The sequence below is a fragment of the Galeopterus variegatus genome, unplaced genomic scaffold (genome assembly GCF_000696425.1).
Source record: "Galeopterus variegatus unplaced genomic scaffold, G_variegatus-3.0.2 Scaffold9889, whole genome shotgun sequence".
Classification (NCBI taxonomy): Eukaryota; Metazoa; Chordata; class Mammalia; order Dermoptera; family Cynocephalidae; genus Galeopterus; species Galeopterus variegatus.
The window spans coordinates 22,153-39,322 of record NW_007736000.1 but is presented as its reverse complement, the minus strand read 5'-3'; the positions used below and the strand labels follow the sequence as shown (position 1 = coordinate 39,322).

At 38.1% G+C, this 17,170-nt stretch overlaps 1 protein-coding gene across 2 annotated transcripts in view; it reads right to left on the bottom strand.

Moving 5' to 3' along the window:
• LOC103609646 (disintegrin and metalloproteinase domain-containing protein 18-like) overlaps positions 1-17,170 on the bottom strand; it is a 51,988-nt gene that overhangs the window by 19,844 nt on the left and 14,974 nt on the right. For both annotated transcript variants that reach the window (XM_008593947.1, XM_008593946.1), the window contains exon 4: positions 1,349-1,427. In XM_008593947.1, the coding sequence (XP_008592169.1) occupies positions 1,349-1,427 (79 nt within the window). The remainder of the gene's footprint in view (positions 1-1,348; positions 1,428-17,170) is intronic.

The following is a 17,170-nucleotide window of genomic DNA, read 5'->3' as shown; positions in this document are numbered from 1 at the left end:
TTTTAATTTATTTCTATGTTTTTAATTTTTTTCTGTCTCCTTAATTTCTGACCTCCTCTGCATTATTTCTCTCTACTATGTTTTATCCCTTTATAGAGTACTGCACTTTGCATTGGAAGGCAATTAATGTAACAGTAACTCTTCTTAATCCTCTCAATGCTGGGTTTCAGGCATTGGGATAAGGGTGGGAGGTGATAAAAGCAGTCTTTACTCTGGAGCTGAAACTTTTCTCCAAGGATTTGCCCTTCTGGTCTTAGCTGATTGTCTGGGGTCAAGGCCACTCTACTCTGTCTTGGCTGAAAATCCAGCCTTGCCCCCACACTGTCTGACCTCTAGTGACTTCATTTTACCCACAACCCTTCAGTGGAGTCTTACCCAGCACACGTGCAGCCTAATTCGGAGTGAAGCTCAGAAGGACATCCTCAGGAAAAACAACGTACAGAAGCAAGCACACATCGCACAGCCGTCCTCCATGTCTGGTGCTGTGTTGCTCAAGCTCCAGCTGCTCCAGCAGCCCTGAGCTCCAAACTCTTTGACTTCCTCTTGGTCCCATTTCCCCACATGACAATCCAGACATCATCCCCTTGGAGAGCCAAGCTGAACGTGAAACTCACCTTCTGTGCTCCTTTCTCTCAGGGACAAAGGTCCTGATCTGCCTATTGTCAAATGTCTCATGCAAGTGCCTCATGCATTTTGTTCTGTTTTCTACTTGTATGTGGTAGGAAGGCCAAATCCTGCACCGCTTATCATATTTTTAATTTCATTATCTCTCAATTTGAAGATGGCAATAGAATTTGACCAATCACTTATATTTGTTTCTTCTCAATCATCTGTTCTGCCAAAATAAGTATCTTACAGAGTCAAACTAACTTTTTCACATACTTTCAGAAACTTCGTGACTCCTTTTAGAGACTCTGGGATACAACTGAAATTCCAGTATTTTGCTCATGAACCTATTCAGATTCTGTACACCACGTGCTTTTGCATCCTCGCTCCCGCCATTTCCCCGAGATCTTTCTATAAAGTAATTTCTAACGTTTCCTCCACTGCTCAGATCCCATGAATATCATTTAAAACTTCTTCATGTCTTTGCTCCTTCACCCACTTTTTTCCCCTTAAATTTTTACTAATACTTCCAGCAATAGTTTATCTCCTTTGAACAAGTGATTCCTGAGTTGTACTTGATCTATTCAATATGCTTTCTCAGTAATTGCCACACTACACGATTTGGGTTTGTGATCTGTTTGCCCCAAACTCTGTGGACTATAAAGCACTTGTTTTCTTCCCAACAGTGGCACCTTAACCACATAAAAAAATGAAAATCTACACAGCAGAAACCAAAATTTACCTGTGTAAATGAAGAATCTGGATACAATGCTCCTGATTGGTTGTATGAATACACCAGGAAATGTGGGTGTAAAAATGACCTAATTCAACCAAAATAACAACACTTCATTGTAATAACATAATTAATAAAAATAACTTCCCAGAGAACAAAATTAAACAAAACTTACTTTCATTCTACAAGCCCAAACATCCAAAAAATTAAATATACTTATCTCTTCATTTTCCAGCTTTTTAATAGCATATTCTGTACATAAGAAAAAATAATAACTAGCATAACAGAAACTAGTATAGATGCTTTAATGAATTCAAAATGGTCAGCTGACACAGACTTATGCAAAGTAATAGCCAAGGCTTCAGCAACAGTTTTCTTTTAGACTCATTCATCAGTAAATCTCGTGGCATAAATACCTTAGTTAATATTTGCTATCAAGCAGCAGTGGAGCAATAGATTAAGAGTGTGTGTGTGTGTGTGTGTGTGTGCGTGCATTTGCTATCAAGCAGCAGTGGAGCAATAGATTAAGAGTGTGTGTGTGTGTGTGTGTGTGTGTGTGCGTGCGTGCGTGTGTGTGTGTGTGTGTGTGTGTGGTTTTGCATAAATTATTTTCATAAAGTTATATGCTTTTAAAAACAACCCCAGAATTCTCAGCATCCTAAAACAACAAGTGTCCTTCACAAGTTTCCTAAGGTTTCAGCTCCGTGCTGCCTTCACTCTGGAACCTAGAAAAGGCATGGCTTCCCTCTGGATCGTGCCTTTTGTAGCAGAAGGAGAAAAGAGTTGTAGAAGCACAAAGTAGTTCTAAGGCCTTTGCTGAAAAGAAAGAGACTAGTGGTTAGCTCAAATTTTATAAGCTAAACCATTTTTGTAGATAAACCCGGTAGGGAAGTATAATCTTCTCACAAGAACACAGTAATTATCAAGCAACAATATACCACTGTTGCTTATTGTAGGGAGAATGGGTTTTTTCAAACATTCCAAACACCGAGGGACATTCCAAGGCCAGGCTGGAAGGGGAGTCCAGCGCTGGCACAGACTTGATTTAACCACCACTTCTCTCTGCATCTCTACTCCATTTTCTCTCATTCCTGACAGCTTTTCTTTGTCTTCAGATCAAATAAGGAAACTGTAGAGCCTCCCAGAGAAAACATTGTTATTTACCAGTTCATTCAGGGAAGATAAATCGATACATTTATTCAAGGAAAAACTCTGAAGTTAGGGTCAAGCCCATGCTGACACAAGGTCGGAGACACGATTTCACAACTGAGAGGGGGCAAATGGAGGTGGCATAAATGGAGACCCCGAGCGCTCTCAGGAGAGAGGAGCTGTAGGCTGAAACCCTAACAGACACCCCGAGAGCACAATTGAAAGGACAGCACTTTAGTTTACAAGTTTGCTCATCCTGGGCCCTCAAAACAATTCTTTCTGCTTCTATATGCACCAACAACAGAGCCTGGCTTAATCAGTGAAGTAATAAAAATACAAATGACCATGCAAAGAAAAACATGTCACAACATCACATGTGAGGAAACTAAACAATGAAAAGTAAGAAGGCAAAACTTAAAATCTAGCACCACATGAAGTAGCCTTGACTAAAGAGTATCACCACAATCTCAAAAAAGTTAATAAACTTTCAAAGGAGATCATTTCAAGAAAAAATTGAATACTCTGAAGCTAAATGGTACTTAAAATTAAGTAATTTCATAAATGTATCAAAAGATTTGGTTACTAGGAACAGAATTAATAACTTAGCCAACAAAGAGAAAAAATATTGGTAATATACACAGAATATAAATTAAATTTATAAATAAAATTTATTTTATAAATATCTTCCTAAAATAAAGATTTGGAAATAGTTATAGCAAAACTATGATACAGAGAGTGGAACTGTAAGACCTCAGATGAAATAATAGCTTTCCCATATAATAAAAACTGTAGATGGGGGTAAAAATGAAAGAAATAAAAAAAACTTTTTCTTATATGTAGAAGCACAATCTCTTGAAAAATAAAGGGACTCATGACATATCAGAGAGGATTAAGAAAACATACCCACAACAGACACATCCACACATGGATGTACACACCAAAACATGTACTAGAAAATTCATTTAGATGGACTATATATAATTACAAAAAATTTCAGAATAGTAATACAACCCACAATTTCTACACACCTCCAAGCTGCTGTTTAAATATAACAATAGGGACATTTGCAGATCCACACAGATTCAGAAGGCATGCCATCGTGTATTTTATCCTAAGAAAATAGTCTTAAGATATTCTAACTAAAGATCTGGTTCAGGACAGAAATTTGCAATGTAAGGAAAAATAAAGCCGTCATAAACAATGAAAACAGCACTGAAAAGACATGCAAAATGCAATATAATTGTTAAGCAATAAAACTGAAAGCACTTATATACAAACTAAATGTAAAAACAACTTTAAAAATACTCTGAGATTATTAGAGAATAATCCCAAAATCTGTAAAAGAAAATGTGAATATGATTTATTATTTGAAATTTTCTCTTAATAGCAATAAATCCTACAAAGGAGGAAGGCATTCAGTAGGCTGGGCAGCATTTTTGCAAAATGTAGAAGAGATAAAGAGTTAACATACACAGTAAACAAAAATTCCCACAGATTGGTGATGGAAAATAAAAATAGAACAATAAGCCATAGATCAAAATAAAAACTCTAAAGAAAAAACGAAAGCTTAGGAAAGACAATTCAGTTACAATGGTCAATATTTTGAAAGGATATTGCACGTTATTAATGATCATTGAAATGCATATTAAAACAACTATACATTTCTTATCCATGAACTGCAACAGTAAGCGAGTGTAAATACTCATTTTGCCGACACTGTAGAGAACAGAAAGTTTTTGAATAGTCAGTGGGAGTGAAAGTGGGTATAAAGTCTTGAAGTAAAAAATTGGCCATGTATAGCACACCTGAGTGTTTTCTTATTAATAACCCATCAATTTCACAGGTGCCAGGAAGTCATGACATACCCACAAACATCTTTTTATGGCTGCTGTTGTTAACTGATAAAATCAATGGAGAAACCTAAATGCCCATCACTGTAAATATAAGTGGATATATAATAATCGAGATATACTCATTTGATGGCTACATATGCACTTGAAATAACTGAACTGATTTTGCACACATCAGTATAAACGAATCTAATAATCTGTAAAATGCTGCACAACAAACAACGACATACAGTAAAACAGTAAGTACCTATTGCTCACACTCTGGGTCATGTGAGGGTAGGCTCACTAGTTCTACTAATCTTGGTCAGGCTTGTTCAGTGGTCTAGGGTTCTGCTGGATGTTGGCTGAACTAGAATGGAATGAATAGGCCACTGTGTGCTCCATGCATCTCTGTCTTGCAGCAAGCTAGCGCAGGCATATTTTCAGGGAATGGCAGACAAACAAGACAGCAAGCAGAGAAGCGCAAGAGATTTTTCAAACCTCTGTTTAAGTCAGCTAACATCTCTTTAGACAAAGTAAGTCATATAACCACAGGATGGGCCAAATAACTTTGGGGGCTCAAAATAAAATGAAAATGCAAGTCTCCTTGTTCAAAATTATTAAGAATCTCAATCAGCAACAATAGCCGTAAAACTGAGTGTAGGGCCCTTGTAACCATGGGGCCCTGTGGGGCAGCACACTCATGAAGCTGGCCTTGTACTGCTAAACTCAGATGCAGGGGCTCAGGTTGGGCAACTTTAGGGAAGCGAATATACTCCACTTTTTGATGAAAAGAGCTTCAAAGTTACATGGCAAAAAAGTTCAGATACAGGTAACGGTGAAGACCTTAAGTAATTTTTGTGATTCACCATACTAAGATAAATAAGTTATATAATCGAATATACAGTATTGTACCGTTTACATGTATCTAAAATAACACTCAAAACATGATGATTTTTATAGATCACTACCCATATAGATGAATGAAGTTGAAAATACGACAGAAGAATATTGTAATATCATAGGTGTGATTACAACATAGAGTGAGAGAAATGCACAGGTCTGGAAAGGGAAATAATGAGATTCAACTATTATCTGACATGTACAGTTTTTTTTAAATATGTAGGCAAAATACTTACAGATGTACCACTCTTGGTAAAAATTTAATTATTTATATTATTCGAAAAATTCTTAATTTTTAAACATTGAAAAGAAAAAAAAGTTAATATAAAAATATTGGGAAAACTATTTGAATGGACAAACCTCATACAGAAAAATCCAAATATAAAATAAATGTTTAGAGAAATTATTTAGGCAAATAAAAATTGAAGGTTAGATAAACTTTGAGCACATCATGTATGCTTTTAGATATCTAAATTGCTGCTGTCTTTTCAGAAAGTAATCAGGCAACAACTCTCAACATCTTAGTATACTGTAGAATGTGAGTAATAAACAAGGCCTGCCTTAGAGGATGGTATAAAAACTAAATCATTCAATCATTGTAAATTGCTAATAAATGGGCCTGGCAAATGGTACGGGCTCAATAAAAGTCAGTTAATTTTGGTGTTGATGTCATATACTACGATTGTTATTAGTATTATTACTCCAGATCCAGAAACCCACTTCTTGATGTCAAAATTATAAAACAAAATCTCTAATATATAAGAATATATTAACAAGGATGTTTATTGCAGGATTCCATAGTGACAACCCTGGTAATAACCTTATTACCTCTCAGTATTACATACTATGAAATAGTATCTATTACACAATGAGTTAAGATATAAACATAGAGCAATAAAATGAAAATTATACATTATTAAATAAGATCTGCCAGTTTCAAAGAACAGTATACATTTTTTAAAACAAATATTTTTGAAGGTTTCTATGTTTTTCATAAAGAAAAGAAAAAATTTGGAATAGAAAATTATAGAAGGATATATACAAGGTTAATAGCATTGGTTTCCTCACAGAGGAAAGTAGATACAAGAGATGTTAAGAGATTAAAATATACACTGTATCAAAATAAAGAAAAAAACATTATTGTGTATTAGCAGAAAAATCCGAGGCACAATAAAATTTTAAAGAGTGTATTTCAGTAAACCGCAATTCATAAATTGGGAACCATCAAACCAGAGGAGGTTTTGTGTTCTGTTGATGAAGCATCAGAGGCAGGAATTTATTGGGTGATTATGGAAGTAAAACAAAAAACTTACTTGATTGATTATAGTTATAAATTGCATTTTGGGGGGAAAGTCCCTGATCACATGATTACATGTTAGTTGGCTGCTTTTGATTGGCTGAGGTCAAGTTTTGTTTTTCTCTAATGCAAGCATTTACCAGAAGTGACCCAAGTTGAATTTTGCTTATGTTTGCAGTTTAAGTAAGTTTAAACCTAAGCTGGCTTTAAGGCCTCACTGGTTTTATTTACTCAGGAATTTTTCAGGCCTGGTCTCCATTTTAATTTTGCTTTAATCATTGCCCATTCTGGCCATTTTCTCAGCAAGCTGAAAGTGACCAAATGGTATAGTGTTACTCCAGGTTGCCATGATGGACGTAGCCACTGAGATGAAAAGCTGGGCAGATATGATCATCAGTAGGAATGCTGGGTTTCAAAGTCAACACATCCACCATCAGCAATTGCACAGTCAGCACTGGTTTTGCTGAGCTGTGTCTGTTCCTGATGGCAATCACCTGACATGCGAGTGGCTGCTGGAAAACATTTAAAGCACCTGAGAGAAGGCAGCACACCAGAGAGGTAAATACAACAACCATGAGGACAATAATGAACAAAGACAGAAAAATTCCTTGCATCGAAGATTCTCAGGAGCCAAGATTTAACCAACTAAATAAATCAATGGAGGGAGCAGTGCTGATCTGATGAGAGACCCACATCTCTTTAAGATCCTTTAGGGCAACAATTTCTACACTACCTTAGAAGGAACATTTGTCACCAATTTGGGCACAAGTTCCTCACTGCTGAGCAGTTAACGTATAAGCAATGCTTCTATTTTGGAGTACTACTGACGCTAAATTATTTTATATTGCACTGCTTGAAAATAATTTAAAGTACCTTTAAAACATTTTTTAAGGGATGGAAATCATCATGTTGAAGGGATACCTGAACTCCCATGTTTATCGCAGTTCTATTTACAATAGCTAAGCCTTGTAACCCACCTAAATGTCCATTGATGGACAACTGGACAAGGAAAATGTGGTATATGTACACAACGGAATACTACTCTACCATAAAAAAAGAGTGGAATTCTGCCATTTGCAGCAACATGGATGAACTTAGAGAAAATTATGTCAAGTGAAATAAGCCAGGCACAGAAAGAGAAATACCACATGTGCTCACTCACAAGTGGGAGCTGAAAAATAAACAAATGAATTTTAAAAAAGAAAAGATACAATAATACATTGAACTTTCAAAAGAAGAAAACACAACTGAAGTTACCAGAGGTGGGAGGGGGGGAAGAAAAGGGGACATAAGGGAGGAATTGATAAAAAGGGCCACAAAAAACGATTACATTGTATAATGCTGAATATACTAATCATCTGGATTTGAGCATCACATGTTGCACACAGGTATTGATATTCAACTCTGTACCCCACACATATGTACAATCGACTGTTACAATAAAAATTTTAAAAATGAAAGAGTTGCTGAAATATTAATGTGTGAATTTTCTAATTTGGAGACTCCAAATGGAGAAAAAAGAGGCTCTTGCAAAAGAATGAAATCCAGACCTCCTTCATGTGATTGCGTTTGAAAAACCATGAGAGGCTCATCTGGGAAGGTCACTTGATGAACAAATAATCTTATGTTAAGAATTTGCCTAGTGTTTAGAAAGTCATAGTTGGTCATTTTAGGTAGAAGATAACACAAACCATGGTATCCAGACAATTTAGGTGGGAGATACTTATGTATTTCTTTCCACACAAGATGAACAATTCAGTATTATTGGGAGAAAAGGTCAAAGTGGATCACGTCACCCACTAATTAGGGGTAATGTAAATATCATAATTTTTTATCAGAGCTGCATCTGCACATTGCCATGTTGAATGACTATGTTTCGAATCAGAATAGGAACAGAAAACATTCCTATTAATTTGATAAAGCAACTCATGTATCACCGATTGAAGATGACTGATTTCCTCTTAAAATATGTCCTGAGTATTGATCTATCCAATAAAAAACTATCATTTATTTCATATAATGGGACCATAGAAGGATTCTATTTTCCTTTAGAGTTTTTATTGAACCAATGCATAGTTTCACTAAGTTCCTTAACGGTATATTTAAGGGTATCATTGCTATGTTCTCATTTTATATCCAGGTCACTATATACAGGAGTCCAATCTTCATCATCTCTGTCAAATCAAAAGAGTTTAACTGCAGAGGGAGTCTGGAACACTACCTGTGTTAGGTCCAGGGTCATTAGGGGTTTTGTGCATAAAGGTAAATTACCAGTAATGAAGTCAACAGAATGATAGGCCATCCCCTTGCTTCTATTGCTTATCCCTAGTTACTAGTTGGCCAATCATTGATATCAACCAATTTGCCAGGCAAAGGATGGAAAAACTTTTCATAAAGCCATTTTCCTGAATTGCTCACCCAAGCGTGTATGGGTGCAGGCTCTAATATCAGTTGGGATTCTTTCCATTTATTTAAATGACTACATAACCTGCAATTACTTTGGTTAGTAAGAATGGCTATACTTTGGACAGCGGACTTTACAGGATGCTTAGTTTGAGCACTAAAACTCCCTAACAAAAGTAAAAGCGTAAGTTTGAACATTTTTCCTCAATGTGAAACAAATCAAATTTTAATAAATGAAAGGATGTCCAATGGATTCTTGTTCCATCATCTTGGGAAAGCTCCAAAAGTCTGAAGGAGCTCTCTTTAGTTGACATACACAGACCTAAGACTAGAGACCTTAAAGTGACTTGTAAGAACCTGGTATGATCCCTTCCAACAAGGCTCAAGGGCACTCTCCCTCAGATGTCATTTCTAAAAGGCCCAATCTCCATGCTTGAGGTCATGCAGATTTGATTATCATTGGTAGGTTGATCATGGAAAGCCTAGTGGACATATACTTTGTCATAATACATCAATGCCTTGCAGTATTGATCCATATCAGAGTTAACAAAGGCAGGGGTTACATGCTATTAGTAACATCATAGGTATTCCAGCAATTATTTCATAAAGGGTCAGTTTGTATTTTCAAGTAGGAGTAGACCTATTTGCCATTAAGGCAAGTGGTAAGGTTGCCAAGGCAATCCAGTCGGTTCTGATGGTTCAGCAAATTTTATTTTCAGGATATTGTTTGTCCTTTCAACCCCTCCAGAAGATTGAGGATAAGGGCAGTAATAGTTCCATTGTGTCTGTTAAGACATAATTTCACTGTTTGATAACTTGTTCAATAAAGTAAGTTCCTCTATTGCTGGGGATCCCTCCAGAGATTCTCATATAAAGAAAACATTTTTAATCATTTGTTTATTTTTAGTTTTGCTACTGTCATGTCATCAGCTTTTCTACAGGGGAAAGCCTCAATCCATTCTGAAAACAGGCACATTATCACAAGGATGTATTGGTAACTCATTGAAGGTGGCAATGGAATGAAATCCATTTGCAGATGTTCAAATCGTCCTGGAGGTGATAGAAATATACCACTTGAAACCTTAAGGGATTATGAATTTGACAAGCAAGGCACTGGTTATAAACAATTTTTGCAACTTTGGAACAATCACCCCACCAGTATGTTTTTTATAATCTGAACCATTTTGTCTACATTCTGATGGAGTGGAATTCAGAGCTTTCAGTATTCACAACTTTAGGAACTCAGGTGGCCTTCTGGGCCCTCCGCGAGTCTTTGTCTCGCATTAAATTTACATCTTTTTAACTACCAACTTTGTTGTTCTAATTAAGCTGTCTAGCATTGCTTATTGGACAAATTCTTATAAGTAACTTATTAAGTTTATTTAAATTCTCATCAGTAATTTTGTGAAGTTAATTCAAATTGTGCATTTTAACAGTTTCAGTGTTGACTTGGCATGAAAGTCTGTTAATGCGTTTCCTACTGAGGCTCAGTTCTATGAGTATGAGCTTCAATTTTAATAACAGCTCCTCGGAAGGGTGGAAGAATAGCAGAAAGTATATCTACTTGGGGTCTATTTTTAATGGGGAATCCACTAGAAGTGAAAAACCCTCTTTGTTTCCATAACACGCCAAAATTATGGACGAGTTCAAAGGCATGTATAGCATTTGTACAAATATTAACTGATTTGTCTTTACCTACATGACAGGCCCAGCGAGAGTGTAAAACTTTGCAGGTTGTGCTGAATTAAATTGTATAAATGTTCTCTTTATTATTCATTCATATTGAGTAGTTATAGCATATCCTACTTGGTATTTCCTTCCTCTATTTTTAGCATAAGACCCATTGACAAAAAGTATAAATTCAAGGTAATTTAAAGGAGTCTCCTGTAAATAAATGTAAGGAGCAATATTTGTAAAACCACACTCACAGTTACAGTCTTCCACGTCATCAGCGGAGGCAGGGAAGTGACAGGATTAGTCAGATTACAACATTTGAGATGGAGAATAGAAGGTGACAGGAGAAGGTTTTCGTAAGACATTACTTCACTTACTGAAAAATGTTGGGTCTGATCAGAATTCAATAAACTTTTGACAGCATGTGGATCTTGTAAGAAAAGTTCATTTTCTAACACTGGTTCAGATGAGGTTTTTACCAATTTAACTGCTGCTGCCTCTGCTTTTAAATAATTCGGATGCGCTCTGGTCACTGGATCTAACTGTAGGCTGCACTAAGCAATGGTTCCATGTCTTTCTCCATGTTCCCGAGTAATGACTCCCAAGACCTGATTATCACATTTATAAAAAAGGAAAAGGTTCCATCTAATGTGTGAGACCTAAAGCTGAAGGTTGTTGTAAGGTTAATTTTACGGGATTGAAAGCTTTTTCATGATTATTGTCCCATAGCAAAGGCTCTGGAACAGAGTGTTTTGTAAGTTCATATAAGGGGGATGCCAGCAAAAACATTTTGGGACCTAAGACCTACAGTATCTTGCAAGTCCAAGGAAATCTCTTGTTGCTTAGTTGTCGGTCTGGAAAAACAATGGATTGTCTTTATTCTTTCAGGAGAAAGGGAGATTCTCTCTGTAGTCAGATCATGTCCTAAGCAACATTTTGTTTTGCTTTTTCTCTCAGAGAACTGAAGTTTTTCCATGGAAGCCCTGTGGCCCTCGTAAGCTAACTGCTATAAAAGATACATTGAACCTACTTCAGAATCTTCTTTGGTAGGAGAACATAAAAGCAGATCATCTAACACACTGAAAAGGAGCGGAATTTCTAGGGAATTGTAAGGTTGACAGGTCTTGATTTAATGCCTGAGAGAGATAAATTGGGACTTCAGTGGACTCCTGTGGCATTACAGTCCAGGTGTATTGCTAATTTTTCCAGGTAAACACAAACAGTTGTTGGCTTTCTTTGTCAAATGGAATACCAAAGAAGGCAGAACAGAAATCTATCACTGTGAACTATTTCGATTCCATAGGCACATTTAAAAGCAAACTGTTAGGATTTGGAACCACAGGAAATCTCAGTATTACAATTTTATTTATCACATTTTAAATCTGAAACAAATCTCCAACCTCATCCATTAGGTTTTTTAACTGATAGGATTGGAGTGTTACAGTTACTAGAGCAAGGAATAAAACGCTTTTGTTTTATCAAGTCTTCTACAGTTGGTGAAAGTCCTTGAATTGCCTCAGATTTTAAGAGGTATTGGGAAAGTGTAGGCCATGGATTATTATAGTCTATTTAGAATTTTATAGGCTCAACACTTTTATTTTTTCCTATGCCAGTTGGTGAAGAAGCCCATAAATATTTACATACTTCAGAAAATCAGGGTTGGTATAAGTCTGAGTTCCAATATTATCAATTTCTTCTCGTAGGAAACAAAACAGTTCAGGCTCAGGAGGGTCAGGAAATTCTATAATTATCTCTTCCCCCAACGAAAACTTTATGTGTCCTCCTAATTTAGAAATGAAACCTCATCCCAATAAACTTACTGGGGTGGTATTCATAGTAAGATGGCATACTTTTCTGAGAATGGTTCGAAAGCTTCATTTGGACTGGCTTGGACACCGGGATTCTTTGAACTTGATTGGAAATCCCCGTCACAAAAACATTTTCTTTACTCTTAGGGATTTGTTGATTTATTAGAGTGAGGTTTAAGGAGATACCGTGGCTTCCGTGTCCACCAACACTGTACAAGACTCACCATTAATTCTGATCTTAGTTTTCCCATGTTTATTTAAAGGTATTTCAAGAATTTGAAGGAGACTAGAGAAAGTGTAGATTCTGGTGAGGGCTTAGAAGACAGGAAGCCCAGGGAAAGCCTGAAACTTCCTAGAGACTGGGTAAGTGGTGGTGACCAGAATGCTGATAGAAATACGGACAGCAAAGGCCACTCTTAGGCGGTTTCAGGTAGAAGTTAGGAGAAACTTATTGGAAATTGTAGCAAAGGTCACCTTTGTTATACAATTGTGAAGAACTTGACTGAATGATATCCATGCCCTAGGGCTTTATGGAATGTGTTACTTAAGTGTGATGAACCAGGATATTTGGTGGGAAAAAATTTTCCAAGCAGCAAAGCATTCAGGCTGTTGTGTGGCTACTTACAAGAGCTTACACTGAATTACAGCAGCAAAGGCATGACATAAAGCCAGAATTCATAATTAAAAGGGATGCGGTGTGTAAAAAAAATGGAAAACTTTCAGCCTGGCCACCTAAAGAGTACAAAAGTGTGCTTAGGAGAGTAAACCAAGCATGTAGTGTAGTGACTCTATGCTAAAGAGATTAGAACAGAGGTAGCACAGAGGGAAGATATTATCAAGAGAATGGAAGAAGGACCCCAAGGCATTTAAGAGACCTTTCAGGCTGCCCTTTCCATCACAGGCCTAAGGCCTAGGAAGACAGAATGGTTTTGGGGAACAGGCCTGTGTGTCCTGCATGGGCTCACTGCCAAGGGCCACCTCAGGATACTGCTCCCCTCACCTCAGCTGCTCCAGCTGCTCCGGTGGCTGGACCTTCTGCTTTGGAAGATACAAGCTGGAAGCCTTGGTGTCATTCATGTGGTGTTAAGTCTGCAGGCTCACAAAATGCAAGAGCTAAGCCTCCACCCAGATTTCAAAGAATACATGAAAAGCGTGGGGACCCAACAAGAGATCTGTCACAGACGCGGAGTCAATGCAGTCAACCACTGCTACATCAATGTCAGCAAAAATGTGGGGTTAGAGTTGCAGCAGAAAACCCCACCAGGGCCATGCCTAGTGGAGCTGTGGAAGCAAGACCACCATCAAGACCCCAGAAGTGTAAAGCTACTTGTGTGCAACACTAGCCTGGGAAAGCTAAAGCATGAGCTGAGCTCAGGAAAGACAAATGGGCAGGGACAAATGAGAAAAACTGAGGGTCCACCCCCCACACCAGCGTGCAAAGGAGGCCAGATAGAAAGTAAAGGGAGACTATTCTCCAGCTTTAAGATTTAATGCCTGCCCTGCTCATTTTTTTTTTTTCCCCTTTTTTTGTCTTTTTTACTGACCGGTAACGGGATTGCAACCCTCGGTGTCGCACCCGTACCGGGGACCGGCAGCGGGATCGCAACCCTCGGTGTTGCGCCCGCACCGCACTCAGCCAGTGAGCGGGAACCGGTCTCCACATGGGATCCAAACCCTTGGCAGGAGCACCGCCGTGCTCCCAAGCGGTACACTCTCCAGTGCACCACCAGGCCGGCCCTGCCCTGCTCAGTTTTAAACTCACTGGGCTGGTCACTTCTGTCTTCTTTCCTGTTGTTTCCTTTTAGGATGGCAAAGCGCATCCTCTGCTTGCCCCACCATCGTGTCTTGGAAGTAGGTATCTTGTTTTGATTTCACAGATGGGACTTTGGACTTTTGAATTGTGCTGAAATGAGTTAAGACTTTGGGGCTATGGGAATAGAATGAATGCACTTGCACGTGAGAAGGACATGAGCTTTGGGAGCCAGGGGTGGAGTAAACTGGTTGAATGTTTGTCCCCTCCAAAGCTCATGCGGAAGATTGGGCTCCAGTGTGGTACTGTTGAAAGGTGGGGCCTTCAGGAGGTGATTTGATAGTAATGGTCCTCCCCTCATGAATGGATTAATCCATTAACGAGCTAATGGATTAATGGGTTATCACGGTGTGGAGTGGTAGCTTTATAAGGACAGCACATGAAAACGTTCTTCCTCTCCCCTTGCCATGGGATGTCCTGGGTTGCCACAGGATTCTGTAGAGAGTTCCCACCACCAAAAATGCTTTCACTAGATTTGTTTCTGGGCCTTGGAACTTCTAGCCTCCCAAACGGTAAGAAATAAATTTCATTTTCTTTATGAATTACCCAGAATCAGGTATACTGCTGTAAGCAACAGAAAACAAACTAGTATATTCCTGTAGCTGTTGTAGCTGTGAGGACAGGAGCTGCAATAACAGCCTTTTGATTCTTTTCTTTTAGCACTGGGTTATTTTCTTGTTCTAAAATTATCTCAACGCTTTCAGCCATAGTGATCAATTCAGTCTTATTAGTGACTTTTCATCCAACCTTTTTTTTTTTTTTAAAATTAGATCAAAAAGCTCTGGCCAAAGCCCATTAACCAACAAGACTCTAAGAGCCATTTCAGATTCTACAGAAACTATTCCCTGATGTATTTTCAGTCTGAAGTGTTTATCAAATGAAATTTTTAATCTAGCCCTGTAATCAGAAACTGATGTTTTTCTGTTGCTGTGATTGATTAAGGACCAGTTAAGTTTTGTGGGGAGACGATGGGAAAAGCTTCTGTCTTCCGGCTTCAGCAGAAGTGGCTCTGGAAGGGCTGCGGCTCCAGTAGCTCGTTCCTCTGCCGCAGCCGCCCGCGTTGCTGGGTCCATTATTTTGTATAAACTGCCATAAATCAGGAGGCACAGGGTCAGAGGCTCACGTAAAGATGCCAAATTCTTCAGTAAATTTTTGTGGGCTTTCTCTAAGACATGGAAGACTTTTTGCTATGGCTTTAAGTTGAGTTTTTGACCAAGGAGTGAAACTGTCGGAGCCATACCTGGCTACTAGGGGGGCCTAAATTTGCAAGGCATCAATCTGACTGCTTTTTATTTTTCTCAGGATGAAAAGGCAGTTGAGCAAAGGGATTGAAAAGTTAAAAGCAAGATGATAATTGAGCAAATGGGGTAGCATATTCAGAATAATTACGTAGAGGAAAATAAAGGGCGGAAACAGTAGAAGTCACATCACTCACTATGTAACATTTTTTAGTTTAACCTTCAATTTGCTGTTTAAGTTTTTCACTTTATTTGCATTTTGTAAGGAGTCTTTTAGAAAGGCAGTTTTGGAATCTGTCTCTTAGAACACTTTGCATGCCAATCAAAAACTTCATCCCACTGTTTCTGTGGCATTCAGAATCCTTTTGTTTTCCTAATGTGCCCCATAAATAAACAGTTTTATCTAGATTAAAACTTTCCCACTCTGACATCTGTGACTCCAAATTATCTCTGATAAAGTACATCCACTTTTCTAGAAAGGTACCAGTTCTGGATCCATAATTTTTAGACATAAAACCAGCTAAAGTTCCAGACAGAGAAGTCCCAGACTCCTTAGATACTGACAAATCCACAAGACCCAGCTCTAAAACTTCGCCTACCTGTGGCCTCCAGCTGAACCTCGTTCAGTCTGTCTCAGACATCAGCGCAAACTCCAAATCCCAGTCTGGAATCCAGACCTACTCTGGTAGCAAGTGCACTATATTGGACCTAGTACAGTTCCTGTCAAATCCCAGTTTAACCTCTACATCCAATCTGGAATAAAAGTACTCAAGTAGAGTCAGAGAGCAGAGGACACACACTGCAGAGCTTGACAATCCAAGACGGACTCACCTTGCAACCACCAGATGCAGTGATAAAGCAGACAGCACAGTCTATCAGTGGATATATTTTCCCTCAATGCTCTCCGGGGTTGCAAGGGGTCCCCTTCAGATGCCACTACTCTGAAACCAATCTGTTAAAAAAAAAAAAACTTGAGGCATAATAATATTTTAAAGACTTTATTTCAGCAAACAGCAATTTATGAATTGGAAAGAATCGAAGCAAAAGAGGTTTTAGTGCTCCAGTGACAAAGCAATAGAAACAAGTATTTATCAGGTGAATAAGAAAGTAAAACAAAAAAAGTTATTTGATTATGAATTGGAAAGAATCGAAGCAAAAGAGGTTTTAGTGCTCCAGTGACAAAGCAATAGAAGCAAGTATTTATCAGGTGAATAAGAAAGTAAAACAAAAAAAGTTATTTGATTTGTTACAGTTATAAACTTGCCTTTTTTTGAATTACTTTGCTGGAAAGTCCCTGATCACAAAATTATATGTTAGTTTGCTGCATGTGACAGGCTGAGGTTAAGTTTTGTTTCTCTCTAACACAGCATTTACCAGGAATGACCAAGTTAAGTTTTGCTTATATCTGCAGATTAAGAAAGGTTAAGGCCATTTTTAAGGACTAGCTGGTTTGTTTGTTAAGGAATTTTTCAGGCATGCTCTCCATTTTAATTTTTTTTAACAGTTCCCCTTTTGTTCATTTTCTTAGCAAGGTGAGAGTGACCAAATGGTATATTGTTACTCTAGGTCGTCATTATTGACATAGTTATTGAGATGAAGAGCCAGCAGATGTTATTGTCAAGAAAATGGTGAAAATCATATAAATATGGGGCTGGCCCCGTGGCGCACTGGAGAGTGCACCGCTTGGGAGTGCGGCGGCGCTCCCGCCGAGGGTTCAGAT